The sequence below is a fragment of the Drosophila melanogaster genome, chromosome 3R, assembly GCF_000001215.4.
Source record: "Drosophila melanogaster chromosome 3R".
Taxonomy (NCBI): domain Eukaryota; kingdom Metazoa; phylum Arthropoda; class Insecta; order Diptera; family Drosophilidae; genus Drosophila; species Drosophila melanogaster.
Genome location: NT_033777.3, coordinates 13,844,474 through 13,858,635, shown reverse-complemented (window position 1 = coordinate 13,858,635; position 14,162 = coordinate 13,844,474). Strand labels below are relative to the sequence as shown.

General features: G+C 41.7%; 1 protein-coding gene across 1 annotated transcript; it reads left to right on the top strand.

The window, feature by feature from the left end:
* Positions 1-3,181: 3,181 nt before the first annotated feature.
* CG14362 (uncharacterized protein) lies at positions 3,182-4,037 on the top strand. Its single transcript, NM_142063.2, has 3 exons — positions 3,182-3,271; positions 3,328-3,597; positions 3,710-4,037. The coding sequence occupies exons 1-3, from the start codon at positions 3,187-3,189 to the stop codon at positions 3,973-3,975; spliced, it is 621 nt and encodes a 206-aa protein (NP_650320.1). The 5' UTR covers positions 3,182-3,186; the 3' UTR covers positions 3,976-4,037.
* The last annotated feature ends 10,125 nt before the right edge of the window (positions 4,038-14,162 follow it).

Here is a 14,162-nt window from a genome sequence, read left to right as displayed (position 1 = left end):
AAGCGCCATGCAGAGCAGCGGTAATTGAGATGCTGTCCGGGATCGGGATCGGGCTCCATCTTCACAGTATGTGTAGAGAACGCGGTGTATCCATTTAATTGCCGCCATTATTAAACCCATTTATCGTGTTTTCGTTGCAAACTGTTCAGGTGTCTGTGGGGATCGGGAATGGGATCCGGATCGGGTTCGGGATCTGAATCCCAGATGCAGATGGAGATGCCTTGCTTCGGCGCAATTAGGCTGAGCAGCTGCCCATGATGTGATGCTGATGCAGCGCTTTACATGGGAATTAAGTTGTTTTGCTTAATTAATAAAAGTGGTTTTTAATAGAACGCCATTAGGGCGAGCGAGTGAACAGAAACGAAAGACTGAGGCAACAAACTAGCAGGAAGCACCCACCGGGAGCTTTATGCTCCTAAAGGCAGAAAAGTTTCCATATTACCCAGACATTAAGCAATTCGCCGGCTTGTCACACTTTCGAGTTCATCAATGTCAGCCGTGACATTCGTAATGATCATAATGATAATGATGATGATGACAGGGCAACCGGAATCGGTCGGAATATTTCCCTGTTTTCACCGTCACATAAAGTCGTATAATTAACATAATCATAATCAACAAAGTATAAACATTAAATTGAGGCTAATTACTTTATAACCGACACTCAACTGCGAAACATCTGACAGTGTTGTATGCTGAATTACCCCAAAAAAAAAAAATACAAAAAACATGTTCACTTGTGGCAAACTCGTTTCAATTACGAAGAATCCAGCCAGTACACACCAACTGCAGCAACAACAAGAGATACTTAACCGGATGGAGCTAAAAAATAATACAAAAACACACACAACAGTCACAAATTATGCGAGTGCGCGACAGTTTCACACATGCCAATGAAATTTGATTTAATTTTCGTCTAAATGGAGGCTATGATCACGTTTCTGAAGTCTGCCGGTATAAAACTGCAATAGCAACGAAAATCGTTAACTGGAATACACAAAAAAAAAGTTAAGAGATAATAAAAAGTATAATTGAATTAATACATATACATATTGATTTAAGCTAAAATATATTATTAGTTTATTCATATCAAGAATTGTATCATAATGTTATGGCAGAGTCTACACCTTGTTTCTTATCTCTCACCAATTTTCTCGCAGTGTGCACAGCCTGAATGTCCAGCAGTAGCTTACTGCCGTAAACTATTGCAACCGCTAACTGCCAACTGCGAACGCTCGACTGAAATTCGAGCAAGATTAAAAGGCAAAGTTAACTCAAAACTCCGTTTCGGATTTTTATGACAAGCGCATGAATCCGTGTGCAATTGTAAGTGCGCCATATAATTTACAGATAATTATTATAATTACAAGTTATTTTCAGTTAACATGTTTGCAGTGGCCGTTGTTCTTGTTGCCGCGTGACTCGCCTGTGGTGAGAATTGTTGTTGCGGGCCAATTAGTTGGTTCTTTTCGAGCTCCAAATATATTTTTGCAATAATAATTAAGTCGTTTTGATGCGATTTAATTTCATTTTTTGTCCACTAATTAGTTTGCTTACGATTAGTTAAACGAGTACGTACCGAGCATAAGACTTAGGCAACGAACTTGAAGCAAACGAATGACTTAGGCAACGAACCCGACAGCAGAGATGACACTTCGCTGGGGATAGTAAATACCTTATCTTTCGGGATGGGGATGTTTGGTACCGTTTGTTGGGAATAAGATAGAAATAGTTATATGCGATCAAGGAAGTGATAAGACTAACATCAAAGATTTAACGACCACATAAAGTGAACCAGCGGATTCTTTTCCTTTGGACGATTTCATTCAACTTAATTAGGGAAAAGTTTCGAGTACCTGAGTCATCTCCCTCCCTCATAACTCTTTGGCCAATTATGCGTTATGGCCGAAACCGAAAACTGAAACTAAAAATACTGTATCTCTCGGCCTTTGGTCATAAATAAGTTCGCCAGTTCAGAAAGCACGAGTGAGTATAAGGAAAACAATCTATGGGCAGGGCCAAACAGGACAGAAAAGAGCCTGAACGGGTTGGTTCGGGCTTGGGTTGGTCGACTGTGGGCTTGGAGCGCGATAAAAATCGCTGGCAATTTGTTAAATTTAACGATTTCGAACCGCCAGCTAACGAAAACTGTGCCGAATGTTGGCCAGTCCGCCCCCGAACCGACCCCTTCCTCTACTTCGACTGTTTTATGGCCAAATAAATAATTAAAATGATGCGTGGTGTTAAGTGCCGCCACGTCGAAAAGTTCGGTGGAGAACAACCAGCAGAAACACCAGGAACATCACCACAGCCACGGCGATATCTGAACCACACGCAGTCTGACCAGACCATTTCTTTTGAAAATTTGTCATAAATTTATCGCTTTCGCGACCGGGTTCACTAAACCCCCAACTTGGGCACGTACTTTGTCGCAGTCCGCGCTTAATTGCTTGTCATGTGGCACACATTTCTGCCGCAAATTGGCCACCAGATATGCGACCATTTGAGACGTGACCCTCGGCAGGCGGACCACACAGCGGTTGAAGTTCTAGGGCCGCCAAAAGTTGTAACAATTTTTCCCTTGGGTCCACGAAAGTTTTTCAGCTGACCTCCAAGTAAAGTGATTTTGATATCAAGTTAAAGGCACACGGCTATATTGTAAATAATTTTTATATAAAGAATCTTTGGTTGCTAAACTGCAAGAGCTAAAACGATACTCATTTCATAAACTATTTTACGCTTTTTTTTTTTTTTTTGAGTTCGTTTAACCTTCATGAAATGGAAAAAAATACCAAAATCGACCGTCATTAAAGTCGGCCCCAACACAAACTGAATCAGAATAACACTCGGAATTCGGTTTAATTTCTGTTTTTAGTGAAGTAATATGCTTTATGAGTGCTCGACTTCTTGCGCACAAAATGTCACTTGTCGCAGCTTCTTGTCTTTGGAGATCTTTTTTTTATGGGTGTACACGATCGTAAAAGACAACTAACGCATAAAATGAGGTCTAGACCCTAATCTTAACAGATCTTGAACGGCGTTTATCAAAAACAAGAAAAATGGGAAATGGAAAATGAAGTAGCAAGTGTCTTATATATTGTATGTGCTTCTTAGTAAATGCTGTCAGTGGAAATTTTCAAGTACTATAATTTTAAGAAATCTGTTTTAATTGGATGGCCCTACAGAATGGGATGTCTGTGTTTGAGGAAGTTCTCCTCGTATCCCTCAGTTCCACAAGAGATTATGAACACCCTCAGGATGAATACAGCACGTAAGAGGTTATGAAGCTGTGCAAATCCAGAATTCTGATATCATAACATTTCCCAGTAAGTCGTAGTCAGATCAAGTATCTGTATATTCGATTCCACCAGTTTTCAGGAGGAGGCAAAGATCCCCCAAGTCATCTGCACAAGTACAATTTCTATTCAGGACTACTGCAACTAAACCCCTTGCTGCCCACCATATTGAACTCCATGTTCGGGAATAAAGTGACAATTACCTTTGTGGATTTCGCTCTGTTTCTGAGCACCTTTCAGGCCCATTCTCTTAAAACCTCCAATGAGCTAAAAAATGTGATGATGGACAAGAAATTAAGGTGTAAGTTCAACAATAAATATGGTCAAATGCGGTTAGTGGTGCTGTTGCTTCTGAGCCATTTAGGAAGCCTATATTACAGACTGTGACATAAGTAAAATATAAATTTTTTCAGTAATTTTCAACATGTACGATAACAACAAGGACGGTCGTATTACAAAGTATGACTTGGTTGTAGTTGTCCACAAGCTGTTCTCAAATCTATTGGATCACGTGCAGATAATGCGCATTGTGAATACCATAATGAAGGAAATGGATCATACGGACTCGAACCAAATAATGTTCCAAGACTTCTGCAAAGCATTCGCAGTCTTCGACATGACCGAAATGATGGTCACCTGGATACCCGAATACCATGGTCGAACCACAGATGATTTGTAATAAGTAATTCGTTTATTTATTCAACTGCACAAAAATTTGAAAATTAAATGTACACATGATTTAGCCGCTGAGAGCCGTTAGAACCGGCGTTAAAAGTTTAAGAACATTATAGAGGGCGGGACTCAACAATTTTAACAAATTAAGATCCCCTGATGAAAGACTTGAAAGTGCGCTCGATAAAACGGACAAATAGGAGTTACTTAAACATGTGGTCCCAGTAGTGCCAGTTAAAGAATCAAAGAGCCCAGCAGCTTTAGATGTACGTATTATTTGCAGAATCAAGATCTTTAAAAAAACAATGTTAACGCCTTTATACATTCACATTGTTAAATGTTATGAAACAAAACTCACAGTTAAAGCCAATATAGATGCGATACGAGCTCGCTTGAAAATCAGCATGATTTTTTGATTTATTCTAGAGCGAAATAGCTGTGCAACTATTAAACAAAACTAAAAACCATGTGTATATATAGACTAACTTCTCAAATTTCACCGATCACGATACCTTTGCCAAGATACTGCCTATCGGAACTATATAGTTCGTGAGCTAGGTTTGATTGGGCTTAGGCAGTTTGAGTTACTCAACAGAATCACATCGATTTCCGGCCACCGAATGCCAAACTTTATGACTCTATTAGGGCGAAATTCGTATATGCGATGTGGAAATGAGGTAAGCCTACAAAATGCCAACCGAAAGCCCATAAACTTTACTACCTTTGACTCCAGCTGATTGTCCATATGTGCGGATATGCCTCTATATAGTCATACTCCCTTTGAGCCGATCTTTCCGGCGCGTTAAAGGAATCTTGGGGAACTGCCTGTTGTATTTTCGCTTAGCAACATAAATAACATTTTATTGGCAATTTGGTTGCGAAATTAATGTGCATACAGTTGGCCACTTTGGTAATTTATGCAAATAAAACGATCGTAAATTTGGCATTAAAACGCTTATTAAATGATCGTTTATTAACCCACTATTCTGTTCTGTTCGTTTTGGTTCGCTTAATTTGCCGAAATGGATAAGCCCCTCTCTGTTGCAACAAGGTTGCGATTTGTAGCACTTGCATAAATTAAGTGATTAACAGAATTGTTCTCAAATGTTGGCAGCTACTTACAAGATTGATATTATTTACGATCGGACCCCAACGAAATTTCTGTGTGTCTATAACTTCTGGGAAATATCGCAGCTACAACGGCTTAGCAATATCTCCTGTGCCCCCATATTGTTTAATGTATTAGCTGGCGCATTGTGTGTTAATTTGACATTCCTTGGGAATGGGATGCGCATCAGGATCAGGCCTGCGGTTTGGGAATGGGGATGGGGAATGGGAATGGGTATGTTCAGGTCCAACACTCTGAGGAACGACAAACGAGGCTTGTTGCTGTCAAAAGCAAGAATTATAACCATATAAAATCAGTCGGCATGGCCACTGATTCTGTTGCTGCTGACCTGTCTCGGTCTTTATCCCCACTCCTCCTATCCTCCTGTCCTGCTGTCTTCATGTCCTCCCATCATCATCGTCAGCCCCATCATCATCGTCTCGGACAGGATTAGCAAAATTAATGCGGCAAGCTGGATGCTGAGAATCTCGAGCTGTCAGCGCTTCGAGTCTTCACTTTATCACAAAAAAAAAAAATGGCTTGATGTTGGAGAACGGAGCGGGGTAAACCAAGCTGAAAATGTGGAAAATTCAATTCAATATTAAAACATATAAAAAAATATTTAAAATTTTGAAATTGCTTCATAAGAGATTATAGGTATCTAATAAATTAACTTATCCACCACTTAATTTTGCACAACATGTGAATGTATTGGCTTACATATTTATGGAATAATAATCTCACAAAATTATCGCATTAATCAATGATCGGCCTGAGACAACAAAGCTCATTTCATTCATCCAAACCCTTGTCAAAGGTGACACTGTAGTTCATTCCCCTGCCCCCCTGTGTTATTATTTCCTTTTTCTTCTCTCCCAAGTCAAAAAAAAAAACACCTAAATATTGATTGATATCCCCAACGGTTTGGAAAATATTTTAAAAGCGCTCAGCGAATGGCAATGTGTCTTTACACTGTCTTATTTCGTCTTTTTGTCCCCTATGAATGTTGATTTGGTAATGGGCCCCAAAAAGGAAGTGAAACTCGTATTCATTCATGGACGCGGTGAATAAACAGTTTTCGGGGATTCATTCAGAAAGCATTCTTTGTTCAACCAGCCCACAGGCAAAGGGGCTAGAGCTTCATAATGATGGCTTAATAATTGAAATTTATCAAAATATATTAGGCAAATCGTCTCTAAATCCAAATAGCAAATTAATCTTTGAGTAGGCATTTGATATTTGAAGATGCCTTACACCAAAGAAAAAAATGTTTACTCCTTCATAAATATCAATCAAATTAAACACCAAATTAATATGTTTCATACCATATACATATCACACCATATGTTTAATATGTTTGTACCTTTTTAATATGCAATTTATTAAATTATTTCTCTTCGTGTACTGGAATCTGAGCTAAGCCAAGACCTGGTTAAATAAACCAATTCAATGACAGAGAACTGAGTCCCATAAATTTGGACGGCAATTTACAACGGTCAATTCATAAATTTATTAATGAATTAAGTTATAAGGTAATTTCGCGGCATCCTCTCCAGGTCGCCAGTTCCCCAGTTGGCCAGTTGGCCATTTGACCAGCTCTGCAGACTCCTCTGTTCCCAGCGAACGAAATGCAATCTGCTCAAAACAAAATGATGATCGCTGATGATCGTTGGCAATATATCAACGGCGGAGGCAGACACAGCCTCCTAATCGAATATTGTGGGCCCAGCGAGCCGGTTTCGCAGATTCTCAGAACTGGCCAAAAAGGGATGGCCAACAGCGCAGGAGGAGCGAAATTTAAATGAAGCTGTGGCAGGAATGCAGCAGCAACGATGGATGGTATCGGGGGATCGGCTTAGTTCTATGCCTCGGACATGATTAGCAAACACGACTGGATCCTGCATTGGGTACTTCCATAATCGTTATCAATGCCGCACCATCATCATCAGCACCAGCAGCAAAAGCAAAGCAATCGCAACAGCAACACCGAGTGCGCAACGTGCAACAACTTTTGCATTTCTTGTTTATAAATTGGAATTTAAAATTAATTAAGTTGTCGTTTTGCGCTTTTATCCAATTTATAACTAATATGACACCGATTATACGAAATATGTTCACTAATTAACGAACAAACACCGCAACTCTCCACACACCCCCTCCATTTCCAGAATCCTCCTATCCCTCCAAGCCACCAAAGTCCAGGCAGACACTCAGGCAGCATTCAATGTCGCACTTGGCTAAGCTCCTCGTTTTGATACCCTGTAAAGATTACGAAGCTGTTCAATATTTGTACTTAATAACACACAATTTTAATTTATATAGTACATATATGTATATAGGAGTAAGTAAGTGAGTAAGTACTAACCTAACTATTTCTAGTTCTTTAAATGTATTACTTATTAAAAACTAGCACAGGCTTGCGAAGCATGGTGGCTTATTTGAGTTGGTAATGAGTTTGTAAGAGTATTTAAAAGTTCGATTCGCATAGCTTAATTTTCCATCTTGTTAGTATCCCCGCTGATTTTTGTTGCTTTCGCTGCTGCCGAGTGGATGTTTGTTTCTCAGTTCGCTGCTGATGAGCTGCTTTTGCTTTTGCTTTTTGCCAGCATGCTTTTTTGCTTCGTGCTTTCTGGCTGGCAGTTGGATCGTGTCCGCGTGCTCGTAATCTGCTCGCTGAAGACGCGTTGTAAATTGTCTGACAAAGCTTATTTTATTAATTTAAGCCATAAACGCTGGCCTCTCCGACGCTGGAAGCCTGCCTGCAGCTCCTCTTTGGCTTTGCATATACCCCCGATCACCGATTCCGATTCGGGATGTCCAGCACCCTCGACATCTCGACTCCCTGATTCCGCTGCAGAAAACCGCTTCGGGTTTCGAATCAGTTCCATACCCGGCACCAATTTATTGCCATCGTAAAAAGCCGTTTTGCGTTTTAATAAGCCATGTTCGGCTCTTTCGTTTCGGTTGTTAACAGAAGGCGTCGACCATTTCTCTGTCTTTGCTTCTTCATTTTTTAGTCTTCTGCATTCTTCGTGTATAACTGAGAACATGGACTGGTGTTTTGGTGTCCGGCGAACTGAAAGTGCCAAGAAATTGGCCAATTGAGTGACACTATTTTATGGAATGCCAAACATAAGATAAGCGACTTGGGCGATGGAGAAAAAATGTGTAAGCACTTCAAAACGGTAACAATATAAAAAAAAATTATAACAAATTGCATTGAACAGGCACCTGTCCCAAGGGCTTATGGGGATTTTAATGAATTTCCCGCATAGATTGCCTAAATTACGGAAATAAAGAAAGAACACCTTCCCTTGCCTGCGAGCCAAATAACCAAACTGACCCCCAGTTGACCCCAACAGTCCCATTTGATCTCGAGTGTGGGTTGCAGTGGATTAGGGGGAATTGTGGGGAGAGGCGGAACCAACTCCCACCGCCAGTATCCAGCACATAATAAAAATAAATATGTCAAAATTAAGTAAGCAGCAACAATTTCCAGGCAGATAAGAAACGCACACAAGAAGTAATAAAAGTGCGAGGGGCGGCGGAGGAGAGCATCGAAAACCCTTTTGCTGGCCATAAAACAAGGCGTTGAAAACAGTAAAAAATTGGCAAGAGCCAACTGGGATTCTGCTGAGCAAACAACCTGGCCAGCCCATCAAGATGCCAGTCGAAGTCCAGCTGCAGGTCCTGTTGGCCATACTCAGCCACATCTTGGCCAAGAACCACATCCACATCCACATCCACATTCACGTCCACATCCATGGGCGATGGGCATGAAAATCGTTTACAAATAAATCAGAAAGCGATAAATAAGGATTTTGTCTCGTAATAACTCAGCGGGAGCCATTTAACATGCAATCATAACGAATCGATGCTGAACGCTTTAGCAGACGGACAGAATCCAGACGGACCCCAAAACCAAGCCCAAGACCACAAACCCATCTCCAAATGCTTGCGAATTGGATGCACTTCAAGAAAATTTTGGTACGATTATTTAATACATTACTTAGATAATGTGTAGAGCAAAATTCGTTATATAACTAGCAAACTATAATAATGTTATTTCAATAATTTTATTTAGTTATCACATTTTGATTATTAACTTATTTTGAACAGTGCTCTAAGTGTCGAATGGAATCTGAATCTGGATCGGAGGTTGGCAACACGCTTTCACACCAGGCAGTCGCCAAGTGGCTGGATTGGGATTGGGATTGGGAACGGTAAAGGGACTTTTGGCCAGAATGGCAAGTGGCAAGCAAGTGTGTGTCGAATTGTTGTTGACTTGCTGCAGTTGTCGCTGTTGGTTGTTGTTCTCTTGTTTTTTTTTTTTTTTTTTTTTTGTACCTGATCCTGTTGTCGTTCTCGCCCGGGGCATGGAAATAAAGTTGCAACATGGTCGATTCTCGATTCTCACCTCCTGGCAAGGCAGTTGAGTTAGCACAATGACAGGGGCGTTGGCGAGTGACGTTTTTAACATGCTTGCCCCTAACGCGGACTCAATGGCGGCAAGAAGGGCTAAAAACAACGCACTACATGCACTTGGGTGCACTTCATAATTCGCAGCGACGCCAACAACAATGCTGCTTAATTATGTTGTAAAACAATCTGGCGAGCCGTCACTTTGGAGGAGCAGGTCCTTCAGCGACTTCCTTACGCCCACTCCCACTTTCTGGCCAATAACTCAGCCAGCCATCAAGGGGAAGTAATTAAAATTACAAAAGCCCAGCGTTGACGTTGAGGCCTTTTGCCATAAAATGGCTGCCAGACACGCAGGGCGTATACGTGATTCCCATGACTAATTGCCAGAACTGTGTCACAGGAAACGAGCTGGCTCGATGGCCCGATGGCCCGATGGCTTGGTGGCTCAATGGCTCCAGCTCCAGCTCCACACGGGGATCTCGGCTTATGGGGTCAGGCACGCAGGTCTTATCGCGATGCAGTTGCAGTTAGCTGTGGCTAACAAGAAATTAAATTCCATTAAGCCCGCTCAGAATGGCGCACAGTGGCTAAGGATCATTCGTTTTTTCTTTTTTAATTTTTTTGAGTAATTTAAAGTAATCAAATTCTTCATCAATTTACCTATTATTTTATTTATTTACTAAATTTAATTTACTAAAATATATTAATTTTATTTGAGTTGAATTATTTATTAAAAATAATAATCGTAGATCAACTTAAATATTTCATTTTTTAAATAAGAATTTATTTAATAGAATAATGACAAATTTCCCTTCAGAAAACAAATAAGATTTAGCCCACTGTTGTGGGCTCTCTGAAAGCCCAGGCTAATGAAGAGGTGGTAATTTATGTGAACATCTTCACCTGTTCCTAGACACGATTTAATATGCCAGCCGAGGAGTCATGAATGAGCCGAACAGCCGGGATCTGAATGAAGATGTGGGCCTGGACTCGGCTGGGCTGAAAGCCCTGGACCCGGCAATATGCAACCGGCAACCTGCAACGTGCAACCGGCAACCTGCTAGTCGCTGTCTAGTTAGTTAGCCGGCCCAACTAAGTTGGCCACGGAGTGCAGGATTAATTAATTGCCGCTGCCTCGTCAACAGAGCGGCCGACATGACGTATACGTGACATTTGAGATATGTTCAGCCGCTTAATGTGCGACATTTTGTTTGTTTTGCAGCCTTCTTTCCTACCGTTGTTGTCGTTGCTCTTACTGTTGCTTTTGCTCTTCTGCTAACAACTTTCGACAATAATCAGTAGCTGCTTTGCATATTTGTGCATATTTGAGCCTGGCAGTCGCCTGCATAATGATGCTGCAGTTGCAGCGTTGTCAAATGACTTGCGTAAATTTATCGTAAATGCCATCAGCTGCAGTTGAGGCTGAGCTAAGCTCCTCCGTATGTTCATCCCTCCGTCATTCAGTCATTCAGTCATTCAGTCATTTGGGCATTCAGTCAGGCAGTCTGGCATTCGGTCAGTTTGTCAGTTCGTCAGATGGCCAATTGTGCGCGGTTGCCAAGGCTACTAATCCTCGTTAATCCATTCAACTGCATTGATGCACCGTCCAAAAAAATATTTTTATTAATATTCTGTCAAGTGAAAAATTTACTATTTTGTTAGCAATTTCTTAACCTAAAATTATTCAACAATCTCACTGATGATTCTTATCTAGAAACTGTAATAGAATGTCACACAGATTTCTCTAAGTGTTTCTGGACAACTCTGGTAGCTGCACATAAATTTGACTGTTGATTGTGGTCTTTGTTGGAGCAGCTTCCTTCTGCAGCTCCGCTCGTACGATATGCTAATGAAATTCAGGCCAAGAACCATCCAATATCATCCTTTACAAGATCGGAGGAGCTAGTGGTCTCAATGCCAGACGTGGCGTGTTAACGGTCTATGTCGTTTGACACATTTAATTGGAGTCAATTGGCCGGGCCAAGAGTGATTGCTGAGGTGGCAATTGGCGCTGCCACAAAGGTGTTGCTCATGCTCGGATCTGAGTATCTGGGAAATGCAAATCCAGTTAATCACTGAACCGATCAAGGAAGTCGATGCCAATATCACATCATCGCATTAGAATTGCAAATTGATAAACGGAGCAAGGGAATCTATTAACTTTGAGTTAGTTCACTGAGAGATCTATAAAATAATATGTCTTTAAATAATTGATTGAAATAATTGAAAAGCACCTCGTTCACTGGCTATAATTACAATAATTTGAGTACAATAAATTAAGCACCACCATTCCTTTATGAGGCAACAGCCCATAAACGAATTCTAATTCGAGTCCAGAGAATTTGAAATACTCCCGATGAAAGAATGCCAAATTCGAGGTGCTCGCAAAACACCCAAAGGACCTAAAAGGCGGCGACAATGGCGCTCCACTCGCCCCAAGAGTCGAAGAGGAAGACACACACTTGCGACATTCAATGGAGCTGCGAGCCACAAGATGGAACTTGCGAAGTTGCGAAGTTGCTAACCCGGGCCTGTGTCCCTGTCTCATTGTCATGCCCGGCTTATTGATTGGAATACAATGGATCCTTAAAGTGTGCTTACAAGCGCCGTAACTCAAACAAATTGCAGCGCCCAAACGCCTGACTCAAATGGACGGCGGCAACAGCAGCAACAACGCGGCAGCAAAAGCGAATGCAACTACAACAGCAACAGCGAGTGCAACAGCAACATCCAAGACGACAACGACACTGATCAACAGGCGCGGCGACGTGGATGCGTCGCATATTCCAACGGGGACAGTGGCGTAGGCGAGGGGGGCTGCCAAGTGAATGCGTTTTACATGATGCCTACACGACAGGACAGGAGCGGCCAGTCAGCAGTCCGGCAGTCCTAACAAGATAAGCCCCAGATCCACAGAACCGTGGTATCAAACTAAGCACACATAATACAATAACCTTCAAATGTATATGAATAAAATGCATTCGTTAGAGATATTCGTTTGGAGTGGTTCTATAAAGTCGAAAGAATAGAGGCCAAATAATCATTAGGTTTTTATGAAATAATTTTTTAAATAAAACAATAAAACATGCTCAAACTCATGAATTCGAATATTTCGTAATCAGATAATCACTTCCTAATTCCATTTACTACAATATATTCATATATTTTCCATATGCTATTCATAGCTATTTTGCAGACAGTCACACAGTGATGGAACCACTGTGCCGTCGGCTGATTGTTTGGCTTTGTGGCCTCCGCCTCCTGGCCTCCCTAAATTATTCCAAGCTCGCCTCGGAGAGCCACACGGACCCCAGGAACGGACACGGACCAGAGGCGCTACTGACGCGCTTATGTTAAATTTACCAAACAACCGATTTGTATGCAATTTTGCGATCAGGAAGACGCCGGGGGTGGGTGGGGCGTGATCCGGCTGAAATCCAAATCCCAGCGAGACATCATGACGTCGCGGATTTGCAGGGTCGGTGGTTCCACCAGGTTCCACTGCCGCCACTATTCCTCCTCCCAGTCCCTCCAAAACCCAATCCCAGTTGCATCGCCATTGTCTGAGTCTGCGCCGCCGTCGCGAAGTCTAGTTTATTGGCGCGACTTTTTATTTGCATTCGAAATGTTTGCTGTTTTTTATGCTCTTTTTTGCAGCTTTGTTTTTGTTCGCGGCTGCTGGCTGCACGTGATGTATGCGACGTGAGCCGCCCCGCTGGACAGGCCACTCAACACTGAGAGAAAATAGTGCGAACTTAAGTGCACAAGTTTTATAAACCAACAGTCCACGAAAAGGGAATATGGTCGGGTCATGAAATGCGAATAAAATATTCTTCATATTATATAATATATAATATATACCTTTAGTATTAAATTATGTGTAAACATTTTTTTTTTCAGTGAGCATCGCCTGGCCGAACGGCCACACAATCGCCATAAGTTTTGGCCGCTCTGCAATTATTTGCGGAATTCCTTTTGGAATATATATTGACTCGGACTGGAGTGCTCGGCCAGACTGGTCAACTCAACCAGGAGACTCTCTTCTCTAAAGCCCCGACTCCTCCGGCTTTGACTTGGGCCTGGACTTGGACTTGGACTTGGACACGGACTTGGACTTGAACTAGCTGTGACAGGCCATACAAGGAAGCCCAGCCTGACCGCCAATCGTAAATGTTGCTCGTGTTGCTGTTGTCGCTTCTCTGACTGCGCCTGTGATTCGGATTCCGATTTTGATTCTGAATTTGAATTTGAATCTGGACTCATGCCCGTTTTGCTTTCTGGTCATTCTCTGGCTAATTTGTCAGGCAGTTTCAATCTGCATTCCATTCCGTTTCTTAAAACTTCATATTAAACGGATATCATGTCAGTTATCAACTTTCGACTCATAAAGAGCCATGCATAATTTGATTACCAACCGCTTACCATTATTTCAATGCAGCTCATTAAAAATAATCATCCATTTGGCATTTTAGCTAACAAGCTCCTCAGCTCATAATTCCGCCAACAAGTTGATTCAATCATGCACACAAGATGGCCAATTCGAGACAAAACCCAGCATTAGCACCCATTGTAAGAGCCAATCTTTGAGTACGGAAAGCTAACAAAGCCCCGCACCCACATATCTTATGGGTACGTTCTACCCACCAACTTATAAGGCCAATTGC

Coding starts and splice junctions, on each gene's coding strand:
- CG14362 (NM_142063.2), top strand. CDS start 3,187: ATGGGATGTCTGTGTTTGAGGAAGTTCTCCTCGTATCCCTCAGTTCCA. Junction 3,272..3,327: donor CCTCAGGATGAATACAGCAC/GTAAGAGGTTAT, acceptor AACATTTCCCAG/TAAGTCGTAGTCAGATCAAG. Junction 3,598..3,709: donor GATGGACAAGAAATTAAGGT/GTAAGTTCAACA, acceptor AAATTTTTTCAG/TAATTTTCAACATGTACGAT.